The 15,909-nt window shown below is 44.4% G+C and overlaps 1 protein-coding gene across 1 annotated transcript in view; it reads left to right on the top strand.

Annotated features, from left to right (window-relative positions):
* C12H1orf21 (chromosome 12 C1orf21 homolog) overlaps positions 1 to 15,909 on the top strand; it is a 211,764-nt gene that overhangs the window by 101,249 nt on the left and 94,606 nt on the right. Inside the window, exon 3 of the mRNA XM_027935032.2 lies at positions 14,167 to 14,261. Coding sequence (XP_027790833.1) covers positions 14,167 to 14,261 — 95 coding nt within the window. The remainder of the gene's footprint in view (positions 1 to 14,166; positions 14,262 to 15,909) is intronic.

Here is a 15,909-nt window from a genome sequence, read left to right as displayed (position 1 = left end):
AAATCACAGCGATTTTGAATGTTCTCGCCACAGAGAACTGAAGTGTTTAAAGTGGCAGAAATGCTAACTACCCTGATTCTCGATCATTACATAGTGTATACCCGTACCCAAACATCGCAGAGTGTCCAATGAATATGTATAATCATGTGTCACTCGGAAATAAAAAATAAAATTTTAAAGGTTTACTCTGGTTACTGGGTAGGGAATAAACTGTGGGCAGCAGGAGTGAAGCTGGTGACCAGTTAGAGGCTGGTCCTGTGGTCCCCGCGAGCCAAGTGGGGTCTGGACTGGGGGAACTGGTGGAGGTGGTGAACCTGGGTCAGAGCTGGAATTTATTTGGAGAATGGTTAAGTTTGAGAGCATGGCTTTCTCAGCTAGGGGTGGGAGAGGTGGGTGGGAGTTTGCACAAAGCTCCTCCTTGGTTTTATGTTCAGAGGCAACCGTGTACTGAGGTCTGCACCACAGGATGTAAAAGCAAAGTCTTGCTCAAGGTGCGCCACAGGGTTGACAGGCTCCAAATTCTACATTTCCATTTTCTGTCTTGTTCTTTTACCTTCCTGAGGGGTCATCTGATGCTAGCTGGGACGTCCAGAGAGGTGCTGATACTGATGCTCTCAGCAGAGAGCCCTGCTGTGCATGGGCCCAGGGCTGGCCCAGATGCAGGGTGGCTCCTGGTCTCCAGAACCTCCTGGTGCAAGAGGCTATCCAGCTCTTCATCTTATCTCACAGAAATCACTATGTTTCCTTTCATTCAACCCTGAGTGCGAAAAGGGACTTTCAGACTGGCCTTGTTTGCCCAGTTTTGGGGTGTTGGTTGAGGGCCAGGGTGTCTGAAGAGGCCCACTCCTGGTCTCACCTCCCTTCCTGTGGAAGGCTCTTCCTTCCTGGATGTGGTAGCCTCTCATTCCTGCACTCTGGTTCCTCATGGCACTCTGGGCTCCAGTTTATGCCTTCGAGGACCCTCTCTGACCCTTCACTTCACTTCAGACCCATTCTCCCCAGCCTCCTACAACGGGAGAGACCCACGTCTAAAAAAGGCATAGCTTTCTGTGGAGGCAAACCAAGCCCCCGAGGATTCATCACTGTGACTCTCTTGTCTTTTCCAAGTTGCATTGGTACCTTTTAAGGAAAGAAGTGAGTCCGGCACAGTTCCCCCGCTACCACATTCTTCTTAGAGTAGTATGTAGTCTTCAGGGTGCTTAGCAAAGGATGCTCTTTTATACCCAGCAGAATGTTATAGAAGTGGAAAAAAATCCCCTGTAGTGAGGTATGGTAAATGCATAAGCTTCCTGTCAGATGCACTCATTTTTTTTTTTTTTTAGAAAATTGGACTTTGAAGGTTTGATTGTTTGATTTGCCTCCCCAGATAGTCAGAAGAAGAGAAGAGGAAAATGATAAATGATAAATGAAGATGAAATTGTGAAAATAGTCAAATGGTCAAACGGAATAGGTAGAAAAGGGAGCAGGTAACAAAGGGATTTGTGGGTCAAGACCAGGCCCACCCATAGAACATCCCCAAAGAAACATCCCCCTCTCTGGTTAGTGGATACTAAGCCAGGTGTGGTGGCACATGCCTGTAATCCCCGAGATTTGGGAGGCTGAGACAGGAGGATCACAAATTCAAGGTCAGCCTCAGCAACTTGCAAGAACCTGTCTCAAAATTTAAAAATATAAAGTTAAAAAGGCTGGGGATGTAGCTCAGTGATAAAGCAGCACGTGGGTTCAACCCTCCAGTACCAAAAGAGAGAGAGATGCTGAAGTCCTTCCAAAGGGAGGATTCAAGGCTGAAAGGAGGAGTGGACAACTGACCATGCTCTGTAGGGGACAGTTGCCTCCCATGGCCATATTTACTGTTTCTGGAAACAGGTGCATGTGGTTGGTGAGGGTTTAAAAGGCACTGAGCCTGCAAGTCTTCCCCTTCTTGTCTGGAAGACATCTCACTGAGTATGTGCTGCTGTGACCCCCAGAGTGCTCTGTCCAATCCTGCAGGGGCAGTGAGAAGCCTTGTTTACCCACTGGCTTCCTAGGGGGAAGGGGCTCTTTTTACTCCTTCTGTGCAGATTCAGATGTAAACCAAGCAAGGGAAACTTTATGTCCAGGTTTCTGCATCATAATTGAAAATCCTTGAACTCTGTGATTTTACTTTGGGGTGCAAGTAGCATCTCAGAAAGATAAATCTCTTCTTGTGAGAAGGCAGTGAAGAAGATGTGCCAACTTCCAATCTCTCCCATTGTCTGTTTGTATAGAATTATGTTGCCCTTTTATTTTGTTATTTTTTATTTCTTTTTAATTTTTTTTCTTTTGTAGTACTGAGGATTGAACCCAAGAGTGCTATACCCCTGAGCTACAACCCCCCAGCCCTTTTTATTTTTTATTTTGAGACAGGGTCTCACTGAATTGCTGAGGCTGGCTCCAACTTATGATCCTCCTGCCTCGACCTCCCCCAGCAGCTGGGATCACAGGTGTGTTCCACCAAGCCCTGCTGTAGGGGTCTTTTCAGACTCTGTTGTAGTTTGAAGATATCTGATTTAAATCATCCAAAATCTTAGAAATTACAGTTCTGTTGGTTACGCACATCTCTTTTGGGGAAGCAGAATTCAGGTTTCAGAATTTCCAGATTTCTTAATCTGCATTTCAGTAGCTTTCAATAGCTTACAAGTAGACGGTGGGCGAGGGAGGGTTTCTAAGGACCCCCTCTGTCTCCATCCGCTCAGGTCCTAGGGCTCTCAGGACGGGGCCTAGCTGGCAATTGCTACCCGATGCTTGATCTGAATTTACTTGAATGAATCCTCATTCCCTCTCGCCCAGAGAGAACTATTCAGAGCCGCTACCATCTTCTCCAAACAAATTGAGCAGAATGTGTTACTAAAATAGACTCGCTCAAACCCACCGGGATGCAGCAGAGTGCTCTGAGACACGCGCTGCTCACCATTAAGCGACCAGGGAGCACGCGCTGCCCGCGCTCCTGCAAGGCATCCTTCCCATAGAGCTCCTCTCGGTCCCATCGGGACACACTTCAGTCTCGGAGGGGAGAATAACTTGGCGAGCCCCATCCACTGGAAATGATCTCTTGCTTTATGCCTCTTGCGGGAAGAGGCACGGGCTTGTCCCAAGAGCCGCGCTCTGCCCCTCCCCCGCGGCCGCTCCCAGGAGATCTGCAGTGAAACCCGGTCGTGAGTGTTTTTCACAAGTAGAGAAACTGCACTGTTTTCCCACAAAGTAGATTTCAGGTGTGTTTTTCCAGTTTGCATCTATGCAACGGTAGTGCTTCTGCCAGGGAACTACTTGAGCTGAAAAGGCCTCCATCCCTTTCTTCCTGCTCTTGGTAATGACATTGCTGCACCGCAATCTTAACAGTTGCATAACCCAGATACAGTCAGCACCCCCCGCCCCCCAAGCCAGCTTCCGTGCAGAGACATCTTAGAGGAAACCCTGGATACCCTTGGAAAGCTATTTAAATTTTTTACTGAATAATCTCCAAGAACTCAAAGGGGCATCTCAATTCATGAGCCACAGCGCAGCATTCTGAAATCTACCCTCTGCGAATCTGTCCCTCTCTGCCTGTACCTCAAACATCCTCTCTTCTCTCTAATCTCCCCAACTCTCCCTCCAGCCCAGCCTGCTCAGGGTCGCCTGCTTCAAGCCGGCTCTGTTCTTCTCCCCTCATTAGCTCTTCCCGTGACAATCCTGGCTGCTGGTTCTCAGCTCACCTCACCCCTTCCCATCTGCATCACAAAAGCCTGCTGGCCCATCTGGTAGCTCTCCTCTGCAAGGTGGCTGGGGGATGAGGTCCCGGGATGCTGGATGCTGATAATCTTTTCTTTACCAGAAATTCACTGAAGTCAGAACTCAATTAAAGGAATTAAGGCAGATGGGCATTGAGATCATTAAGATGGGATTCTTCCCCAACACAGGCAAAAACGTGCGTGCTCGTGTATACACACACACACACACACACACACACCCCTTTACCCAAATGGTTGAATGTTTGAGTGAGCAGGAGCTTCTGAAATGGTTCAATCATTTCTTAATCCTAATCAGCCATCCTATAGATTCATGACCACTGGTGGGGGTGGGGGTGGGGGACAAGGGGGACAGTGAAGAACCGACTACAGATGAAGCTGCAGAAATTTATTTCCAGTCCTAGAAAAAGAACTCATGTTTCAGAGCCCCCTGATGACGCCGGAGTTGTATAATTTTATCTACAAAGGAGGGCATGTGAGAAACTGTGCTAGTATCTTCTCATATTTTCTATTACTGCTGTATAGTTTGCCCTAAAAAAGAATACCACTGCTTGCACTGTATGCTGCGTATGTATAGTGTCCTTTATCTGAAATGCTCCAGAGCAGAAGGGTTAGAAGAGTTTCAGAATTTGGATTCTTTTGGATTTTGGAATATTTGTAAATGCATATTGAGGTGTCTTGGGGATGGGACCCAAGTCTAGATGAGAAGTTTATTTATGTTTCACATTCACTTTGTACACATAGCCTGAGGTAATTTGGTAACTTCATGCAATATTTTTAATCACTTTGTGCATGAAACAAAATTCCATGGTGTAGAATTTTCCACTGTGGTGTAATGTTGGTTCTCTGAAAGTTTTGGATATGGGATTGTTGGATAAGGGATGCTCGGTCTGTGGTGTGTGTGTGTGTGTGTGTGTGTGTGTGTGTGTGTGTGTTTTAAATGCCTGATCTGAAAAGGTTTATCTTTTTTTTTGGTGGGGGGTGGAGGGTGCCAGGGATTGAACTCAGGAACACTCCACCCTCCACCGCTGAGCCACATCCCCAGCCCTATTTTACATTTCATTTAGAGACAGGGTCTCACTGAGTTGCTTAGCACCTTGCTTTTTTGCTGAGGCTGTCTTTGAACTTGCAATCCTCCTGCCTCAGCCTCCTGAGCTGCTGGGATTACAGGCATGCGCCACCATACCCAGCAAACAAAATCACCGTTTAAGATAGCAAGGTTTTCCATAGACATTGTTCTAGTTGCTGTATAGCAGAGGAACACTTCAGTTTTCTGCTGTTAGGTGCAGCGGTGCTTAGATCACCAGAGAATGGCACTCTGCAGTACTGACTTCAGATGGCATGTGGGTCCCTCGCTTAAGTAGGTCAAGAATGACATTTTTCCACTGGTTAAGGCTCCAGAGATTTGACCAGGGAGGAGATGACAGCTTTCCTGGTGGTATCCATGAAGGTTAGATGCTTTTATTCATATCTCTGTGGTTTTTAAAGTTGCCCTGATCTTTTCTGAATCCATTTACATATTTAACGCCTACACCATGCCCTGAAGAAATTATTCTCTGTGCTTTGTGGTTTTAAACAACAAGGACTGATGTGGTGGTGGTTAAGAGCCTGGGGTTGGACTCAGACCAGCCTGAGCTTGAACCCAGCACTGCCACTTGGCTGTTAGAGAGCTGGGGCCTTCTAGGAAACTGAGGCAGCATGAAGATCCCCCAATCAAAATTGTTATCAAGTCAGAAAGATTTCAGACGTGACACTCAGAGTAACAGGAATGAGTTTTTCAATTGAAGGAAAAGGGAAAGGGGACACTCTCAAGGGAGAGGTCCTCTGAAAGAGGAGAAGGACAATGTGCCTCTCCTACAGTCCAGTTTTATTGGAGATCTCAGAGAAGTTTCTGGAGAGTCCTGCCCAGGTGTACCTCTTCACTTTTGACTGACTGCAGGGTGACATCAGATTTTCAAGTCCCCACTACCACGACAACTCTCAGTCACTTTGGCCCAGGCTGACCGGTTCTAATTGAATTCTTCACCGTACATTCTTAAATCTTAAATTCATAGATTTTATGGTTAGGAGGAATTATCCTTATCTCCCTGAGTTCCAGTATCTGGTCTGTGAAAAGGGTCACAAAAGTCTCCCCCTTCAGGGTAACATGGGCTCCTCTTGTTGACATTATTTGGGGTCTGCATTTCTTCTGCAGAGAGCAAGTAGTTTGCTGAGGAATGTGACATATCCTGTCCACTGAGGCCAGGCAGGGCAGCAGGTGAATTGCTTCTTGAAAAAGAAAGCATATGGGGGTCAGCACAGTGGGCCCATTTATGGACTTACTCCCTTGACCTTGTGTTCCCACTCTCCGCATCTGTCTGTCCCCTAACCTGGCCACTCTCCCTGTAGCTGTAGTGGGGACTTAGAACGCTGCCTCATGGGAGCCCCAGGGAGGATGGAGCCTAAACAGGGGACAGCATGATGCCTGGACAGGTCTTGATCCCCCAGTGGTTACCTAGGGCACCCTCGCTCTCTGGGGACAGTCTGGCAGTTATCACTAGACCTTGGATCTGAGTGCGCTTTCCTGAAGGAATCTGGGCTGGCTCTGCATCTGCTTGTGCCTCTGTCAGAGTTTGTCAGAAGATGAATGTTCTGGGGCCCTTAATGACTGGCTAATAGTTCTTTGGTCACTGAATAATGAACCCCAAACGAATGAAGGAAATATCTTGTCTGGCCTCTGGGTTGATGGAATGATTCAGGAAGGAGGCCTGCGGGTCCAGTCTTAATTATTAAAGGTGCCGTGATGAGAGGATTTGTCATTTTGGGTCCTTTCTGTGGAAACTCTGAGGCCTAAGGTCACCCTCTATGCAGCTGAGGGCACTGCTCATCTCGTCCTCTCAAAAAGCAAGAACAAGGTCCTAAGAATGAGAACAGAACACACCGTCCACAGGCCTGGGCCAGGCTGGCCAGGGTGTGTCCAGAGGAGATGGTCAGGGACCCAGGGCAGAGCCTTAGCCTATACCAGTGGTCTCAGGACTTGGGCTCTGGCTGAGTCTTGTCACCTGGACCTGGCTCTTTGGTTGGCCCTGTCCTTGACCTCTCTCTGCACCCTCTGGACTTCCCTGTGTCTTCCACACTGAATTGCTTACACTTCCCCATTTGTCACACTCTCTCCACCTTTGAACTCTCTGTCCCCTTGCTGAGCCGTCCACCAGTCCTCCTCCCAAGCATCCGTGTTCCTCAGTCCTGGGGAACTGAAGTTTGTCACCTCCTCCAAGACTCTCCCTAACCTGACCAGGGTCCCTCCTTTCCACTCCACAGCCACCACCCCACTAGTGTGCTTCTCATGGCCGTGGACACTCCCGACTCTACTTGCTTGTTTTCTTATGTCCTCCCCTCCCCTGCTGTGAGTACCTTCAGAACAGGATGGCTTCCTTTTCCTAGATACAGCTCCAGGACTGAGCAATGACTCTGGCATGTAGTAGGTGCTCTCCATAAACATTGTTGAAGTAAGGAAAGAGAGAAACATAGCACGGATGGCCGGGGCTAGCCCTGCACTTGACTCAAGGTCAGAAAATAGATCCTTCCCTTCATCTTCCTGCCCAGAATCAAACCAAGAGGTTTTTGTTCATACCTGGTTGGGCCAGAAGGATATCCACAAAGTGGTGTAATTTACAGAGATCTCATAGTAGTCAATAAGAAAAAACGCTGCAACTCCATTAAGAAATAAAGAGCAAAGAATAGGAAAAGATGCACAAAGAAGACCAGATGAATGATCAGCACATGGGAAAGCATCCAGTGCCACATCAAACTAAAAAAAAAATTAGATACCATTTTTACCTTTCAATTCATTTTATGTTTTTTAAAAGGATAATGGCCTTTATTAGTAAGGGTGCAGCACAGAAATGGGTCTTATATCTCCATCTTAGTCCTTTTGTGCTGCTATAACAAAATGCCACAGACTGGGTACTTTATAGACAACAGAAATTTATTTCTCAGAATTCTGGAAGCTGGGAAGCCCAAGATCAAGGCCTGGCATTTGGCATCAGGTAAAGACCTTCCTACTGTGTTCTTAGATGGCAGACGACAGAAGCACAAAAGGGATAATCTCATTCCTCAAGGCATTTGTTAGTCAGCCTCGGCCACTGTGACCAAAATACCTCATATAAGCAACTTAAAGAAGGAAAAGTTTATTTTGGCTCATAGTTTCAGAGGTTCCAGCCCAGGGTCGCCTGGGCCATTGTTTTGGGCCTGGGGCAAGACAGAGCATCCTAGAGGAAGGGTGTGGTGGAGGAAGGCTGCTGAGCTCATGACAGCCCAGAAGCAGAGAGAAAGAGAGGGGCCAGGGACAAAGTATAACCCAAGGCCTTGCCCCCAGTGACCTACTTCCTCTAACCATGTCCCACCTGCCCACAGTTTCCGCCACCTCCCAGTAGTCCATTCAGCTCTCAGTGGATTAATCCACCCATGGAGTTAGAGCCCTTAGGATCCAATCACTTTCCAAGAGCCCCACCTCTGGATATTGCTGTATCGGGGACCAAGTCTTCAACACCTGAGCTTTTAGGAAACATTCTAGACCCAAACCACAGCACCATTTTATAATGGCATCAATCCCATTTCCCAAAGACCCCACTTCTCCATACCATCACAGCGGGAATTAAGTTCCACACGGACTTTGGAGGGGACACCACCATTCAAGCTGTAGCAAGCACCGGAGCAACAGTAGGTGATACCACCAGGCCTTTGTATCTGGCTTTGTTTATCTCCTGTCTAAATGTAAATGAGCATTGGCTTTTACTATAAAGGAAGACATCAAAGGCATAGGAGAATTGCTGTGGTGGTGACATTAGCATTTATATTATGAGGTGTCCTAAAGGGGCCTGAATGTAAATATGTACCATCCCTGCACCTCCTCTAGTAGAAATTATGGCTAGGCACTTTTCATGCCCAATCTCCACAGATTTAAAGTCTCAAAGTATAATTTTCCTGCTTGTTATTTTTGCACAACTTATATTTTTAGATCATTGAAAATTTTTAGATTGTTTTCCTTTAGTTGTAGATGAACACAATGACTTTATTCATTTATTTTTATGTGGTGCTGAGGATCGAACCCAGTGCCTCACACGTGCTAGGCGAGCGCTCTACCTCTGAGCCACAAACCCCAGCCCAGATTATTAAAATTTAATGTGTCAAACAATCTTATTTTGAAATTAGTTTTCCTTCATTAGTTTGATTTGAAACAAACTCTGGAAAGAAATGAGTTATTTTATATTGAAGGCGCCAAAGCCTTGCTTGAGAAATGTTCAGAACACTAAAAATGGGCAGTTTGGAATTATCCTAGAAATTACTTAGTGTTAATTATCACATCGGAGCTGACCAGTTCATTTCCAACAAGTTTGCTGACCGTAATTACTGGGAAGGGACTGCCTGCCTCTGAGAAGGGACGTGTTTTATGAGGGTCTTCAACTGCGCATCTACTTTGTATATGAATTTGTTCCAAATTTAGAATCTGTCCTGGTGAACTGTGGCAGTGGAACGTGGTTCATCTACTGTGCCCAGGAGTGTGCTCTCAGCAGGAGATGGCTCCCAGAGAAGGAGCTGTCCCCTGAAAGGGCTGGTTTTCCTTGGGTCCCATTTCCTGGGCTCCTGCATGCCCCTGGCGTTGATTCTCATGGAGCCCAGACCATCCTAGGTGCTTAGACCGTACTGAGAGGCTTTGCAGATGAGGATCGATTAGAGGGGAACCAGGCCTGGACATCCAGATACGATCAGAGCCTGAACTATTTATTCTCTGCTCTTCAGTGCCTCTGCTGTTAAACTTCTCTTTAGTCAAATAAATATTAGTTACTGACATATTGCTAGAAATAATGAGGAGTATAAAAATGCGTTTTGGAGATTAGGATGTTAAGAGAGACCAGTATAAAAGTGTGATAGAGAGGTTGATTATGTGAGCTTTGAAGTCACACCACCTGATCCCAGCTCCATCATTCCCAAGCCGACGTTCAGGAGCCCTGGACAAAGGAAAGGAGAGAAGGAGGAAGACAGAAAGGGAAGAATGAAAGGAAAGGAGGGAGGGAGGGAGGGTGTGGGAAGAAGGAAGGAAGGGACAGACATTAGCTGAATTTTTTCTGAATTTGGTCAAAAGCAGCAACCCCCAGAGGCTAAAGGTTGGGTGTGCCTGGCTAGCCCAGTGGTGACCGTCCTGCCCTAAAAAATAGCTGTGGACCCTGGATCCACGCCACCCATGCAACCTCAGTGTCTTACCTTTTGTTGCATTCCTAGAAGGGCACCAATCAGAGATTGCTAATTCAACAAGAATCATCTTTTAATTGGGCATAAAGAGCAGTGTTGGGTAGCCAGGTGCGGTGGCTCATGCCTGTCATCCCAGTGGCTCAGGAATTTGAGGCAGGAGGGTCATGAGTTCAAAGCCAGCGTCAGCAACCTCAAGGCGCTGAGAAACTCAGTGAGACCCTGTCTCTAAATAATATGCAAAATAAGGCTGAGGGTGTGGTTCAGTGGTGTGGTCCAGTGCCCTTGAGTTCAATCCTTAGTACCAATAAGAAAAAAAAAAAAAAAGTGTGGGAAAAGAGAAGTTTGAGAAAGGGCTTTGGAGACTTGCCTTAGTGGGGTGCTCCAAGAGAGGCGAGGGGAGGGTCCAGGAAAGCTGCAGAATGCAATGGAAACTTAAAGAGGGGTCATACAGAGGTTTAGAACTCTGGAAGAAGATTGTTCGACCTCAAAGACACACTTTGCCTCTTTAAAATATTGGCCTAGGCCCAGCCTTCCATCCAGGTAAAGAGAAAATGTTTCCTTTCTCCTTCTTTCCCTGTCTGGGTCCCAAGCCCACTTCCTCCCGAGACCTAGTCCATGGTGATCATCTTCTCATGACATTGCTAGTTCCTTTAAATCCAGAAAACCATCTCTTTTTATGTAGTTTCTGTGCAGAAATGCTTTTCAGAGTGCAGACCCTGCAACTGTTGTAGTTTTTGTTTCCTTTCAGGTGCACTCACTGTTAGAAAATACCACTCTCTTAGTTCCAAGCAGATCTTTGACTTGGTCAAATTCCCATTTCCAAATAGTGTCATTAGTGGGTCCAGAAGGGATTGGCCTTCTGTGTGTTGCCTATCAATGGAGGCTGCCAAGAACTCGTTGGCTTTGCAGATGGACGATCTGCTCCCAAGTTACCTTTATCGTTAACAGAACTGACTTTAAAAAGAATCAAGTAGAAGGAGAGAGGTGCTGGATGTGTGTGAAAATTCCAATCTACTTTGACACCTTCTTAAGGTCTTCTTTTGATCAATGACAAATAATCCCAGCCCCTCCCTGCTATAATATCAGGGTAAAATACTAAAAATATCAGCACTGCCTGCTTTTGACCCAGATCTATTTAGACTAGCACAGCCTGTGACTGTTTACATGGAGGGGATGGGAGTCAACCCACTGCTCCTGATGTGCATTTTAATAAGCCACCTGACAAGATCAACAGGAAGAAAAGAAAATCCGTGGCGAACAGGTGTGAGGGAGCCTGAGGAAGAGAAACCCTGCCCTCCCCCTCTGACTCAAGTCCCCACACTGTTAGGCTCCCAGGACCCCCTGGCTGGTAACACTGCCCTCATTGTCCCTGGTGTGGGCTCTGATAAAGGGAGCCTAGAGTTCCCAACGAATTCCCCTGAGCCTCCAGCCAGAGGAAACTGGATTTCCATAGCAATCGCCTGGCTGTCACAACCCCCAGTGCTTCTGAGGAGGGCTGTTCCTGACAGCTGCATCTCCATGGAAATGTGTGACACTTTGTTGACGAGTTGTCTCTTTCCAGATGGACATCGCCATTCCACGCCGCCGGCCGTTGAGAAATCTGACAGATTTTAGTATTTGCTTTGTACAAATTGAGGCTTCTCCGAGGGTCTTTTTGGTTTTAGGCTGTGATGGGTTTTTGTGCAGGGTGTCCTGTGAGCAGGCTCAATGGCTGTTTGTTTTCTCTTTGTGTTCCCCTCACTCTGACGGGGCTGGCCAGCCGGGATTGTTAAGGACACGTTGAAACCTCCCTTCTTTCTCAATTGGAGGAGAGTCTGTCTTGAGGTAAAAAGAAGAAAGGAAAAAAAAGCTTGCGCTTGGAAGAATGCTACTTTGGAAGTCACATCGCCAGGAGCATTTTCCATTTCATCGGAGAAAAATATTAGAAAAATATTAATAGTTTGCTACTTCCAATTCAGTTGTGTTCCCTGGAGGGATAAGAAAATAAAGACTGAATACTGCCCGGCTACTCAGAGTGCATCCGCACTGAGTTTGTCTTGGCACGTGGGAGAGGACATGCAGAAGCATATAGGTCCTAAAATCCTACCATTTGAGAATTTGGGTCTTATAGGCAAAAATAATAGAATCCACTAGAATTGTGGTGTGTGTGTGTGTGTACACACATCTATATATATATAGACATACATATACACTCGACATAAATACAAATATGACATGAATTTTATGTATCATCTATAACAACATGTTATTTATATATAAAGTCATTAGAGAGTTGTTAGAAACAACTAAAAATCACAGTTGAATTTAGTTAAATATTTGTAATTAGCTCATACAAATATTATGCCCCTGCAAATATTAATACCCCCCCAAACTGACGTTGGGAGGCCTGTTATAACTTTCTTTTAACCATTATTTTTATTTCTGTGTAATTGTATCAGAGCCATGATTTGTCACTGTCTTTTCTTTTTAAATTAACAGTTGTTTTTCCAACTCCTGAGTGAATAATCCTTAATTAAATAGATCAGGATTATTAATTTACTTTCACTGTTTTCTGAATCAAAGTTGGAATGTGAAATCCTTTTGTGTTGTAATTGCGCAGCAGGATCCACTGATAACGCGCTAATGCATTTAGGACTTGGAATTCTTGAAGGGCTTATTACTGAATTCTCACACTAGTTTCTCAACTTTCTTTGGAAAGAAGCAGCACCAATACCTATCTTGAATGGTCAGATAGAAAAAACAATTGGTTTAGTCATGAACATGGAGTTCTTATGTGGACATATGCAAATGAATCACCTTCCTAAGGATGATAATTTGTGGAAACACTTGACCAGCATAATTGCTTGGAGAAATGTGGCCATCACAAATGTCTTCAGGGCTAATGTGTTCAGGGTTAATATCAGAAAACATGAAACTACATTAGAAATTGGCATTAGAAATCCTAACGCAAGGCATTATGTAAGAATATAGTTGTTATAGCCAAATAATCAGACAATAATACATTCCAACTTTTTAAACAAAAGCCCAAACTCTCAATGATCTATGATAATGCTCTATGATAGCTGTCTATCATAGTTAGACATTGCTTCTTACCATATGCTATGCAGTCGTCAGTGTGTGTGTGATGAAATTTCCTAATGCCTTACTTTGTGTGAATTTTCCCCCACAAATTGGATTAAAGATGACTCAAAGTCACACCTATTTTTGAACTTAGGATGTTCCAGTCATTTCCTGTTGACGGGAATCTGATGAATATGTCATCGCTGTTGTCACCAACCCTCTGCTTAGAGAAGTTCATTAGCTGTGGGCTTTCCTGAGTTTGTTCTGTAATGGGTATTGATCTGGGATTGGTGTCCCCTCTCTGGCTATAGCAAAGTCTTGGTCCCATCCATTCCCTTCTCTACTTTCTACCCTTAAGTGATAGATCTATGTGATAAATACTGCAGCTTTTCACATATATGACTTTACAGAGATGAAATGAAAGTATATATGTGGGGTGTATTATTTGTTTGTTTTTGTTTTTGTAGTACTATGGATTGAATCCAGGGCCTCACACATGCTAGGCAAGCGCTCTACCACTAAACTACATCCCCAGCCCTGAAGCGTATCAAATGAATAATAAAGAAATGAAATAATGTCACATGCTCAAATTTAATATAAGGATCATAGAACATTTCTGTTCCCAATTGTTAAGGTCTATTTTGTTCATCATCCCAACTCTTTTGTTTTAAACAATGCTTTAGGTTTTTCCAAAAGAGAAATTAAGGTCCAGATGTACTGCTGAAAATTGCTGCTATAGGCATTTTGGACTAATATTTTCTTGGGGGAAAATAAGATCATTCTCTCGAGTCTTCTTGGGGCATTGTGTGAGGTGTCTCGGTATGTGTGGGTTCCAAATAGTCCAAGTAGACAGAATAACCTGTTTCCACTCACCACTTACTCTCTCTGAAAGGAGCCAAGCAGTCAGACTGTCATTAGCTGAGCTTTCTCCAGTCAACAGAGAAAAACACCTCCTAAAAGGACCGGATCCAAGACCCCGGTTAAGCCTCTTCTAGATTGTTCCAAATGAACCACATATAAAACAGCCGCAGGGGAAAGGGTCTAACAAATCACGCACTGGGCTTTTCTAACTGACACTTTTCCATCATTGTGGGAAAAATTACAAGATGTGTTTTCTTTTTTTGGCACTCAGATGAGTATAGGATCAAACCAGTGGAAGAGGTCAAATACATGAAAAATGGGGCAGAAGAGGAGCAGAAAATAGCAGCCAGGAACCAAGAAAACTTGGTAAGAATCGAATTTCTCCTTTGACAATGAATTTTGGTGATACCATTGTAATAGGATCCACACTGCATGTTTCAGCTGCAACTCACACACTTCTTGAAAGCGCTGCGGTTATTTATAGCCTGCCTGGAAGCTGCACCATTACTCCTGTATCCTGTTTGTCTGAATAAACCCTTCTTTAATCTTGATGGGAGTGCACCCCGGAAAATGCAGTGCACTTATTCATGTTTTAAAGTTCTAAATTTAAAGGTGGGGGGGGGATGGTGCAGGATTGAGATTTATGGGAGGAGGTTTGGTTCACTTGGGGCTTTTTCTACCCCTCCCCCTTTTTTAACTCTTATCCAGGTCAAGGTGAATGGTAAAGTTTCCGTATTCTGAGCGTGTAATGCCATTGATAAAGTTGCCTTTCAAGGGAAAATAACGTACTTCCAGGGTGGGTCTCCACCCAGGGTCAGTGCCCCCCACTCACAGTGTTAAAGGTATGTGGGTTTTGAGTTAGTTAGCAGGAAATGGTAATGATAGGAAATAGGAAGTTAGGAACTTTTTTTTTCCATATGAACCAATATATACCTTAATATTCCATCTCTATAAAAATATTTAGCTGACTGTCTTATTAGATGATTTCTTAAAAGAGGTTACAAATAACTGAGAATCTACATTTATTCAGTTGTATTGGTGCCAAACAGCTTTTTATGTATATTTTATTCTTGAATTGTTTCCTTTCATGATTGAGTGAACGTATTTTTAAGAAGCCTGCAATATCGTAAAGTATTTCCACTTCACTTGAACTCCTCTTTCTATTATGTGCAGTTTTCATCTTTTGATTTCTGTTATAGCAGAGGGAGTTGGCCAGATAGTAACCAATGCACAATGATTGTTTAAGGTTATCATTTTCCTTGATATTCTAGTGAATATTAGAGGCTATTTGTTTTATCTTTATTCTCTTCTGAATGCATGAGCTATAGCATGAGAACTAAAGTACCAACAAGTAAATATTAGATCTTTTTTTTTTTTGCACTGGGGATTGAACCCAGGGGCACTGAGTCACATCCCTAGCCCTTTTTTGTATTTTATTTAGAAACAGGGTCTCACTGAGTTGCTAAGTGCCTCGATAAGTTGCTGAGGCTCGTTTTGAACTCTTGATCCACTTGCCTCAGCCTCTAGAGTCACTGGGATTACAGGTGTGCGCCACCACGCCCGGCTTGCATATTAGATCTTTTTTAAAAGTGAAAACACTCTCGATAATAAAATGTTGATTGATAAATGTGATTTGGATCGTGTGTGTGTGTGTGTGTGTGTGTGTGTGTGTGTATGTGTGTGAGAGACAGAGAGATTTGGATCTTAAAGTATCACTTAGTGACAGAGATTCATGCCTACAATGAGGATATATTTTACTATCAACATTAAAACCCAGGGAAAGGTAACAGTAACTAAATAGTAGAAATTATTATTATCAGACTTTATTTTTTAAACTGGAGGTAGAACCCAGGGTTACTTTACCACTAAGCTACATCCCAGTCCTTTTTATTTTATTATATATTTTTCTAATTTTGAGACAATTTCTTGCTAAATTGTTGAAAGTATTGCTAAGTTGCTGAGGCTGGCCTCAAACTTGTGGTTCTCCTGCCTCAGCCTCCCAAGTTGCTGGGAT

The sequence above is a fragment of the Marmota flaviventris genome, chromosome 12 (genome assembly GCF_047511675.1).
Source record: "Marmota flaviventris isolate mMarFla1 chromosome 12, mMarFla1.hap1, whole genome shotgun sequence".
Taxonomy (NCBI): Eukaryota; Metazoa; Chordata; class Mammalia; order Rodentia; family Sciuridae; genus Marmota; species Marmota flaviventris.
The sequence above is the reverse complement of the archived record's forward strand: the minus strand, read 5'-3'. Positions and strand labels throughout refer to the sequence as shown.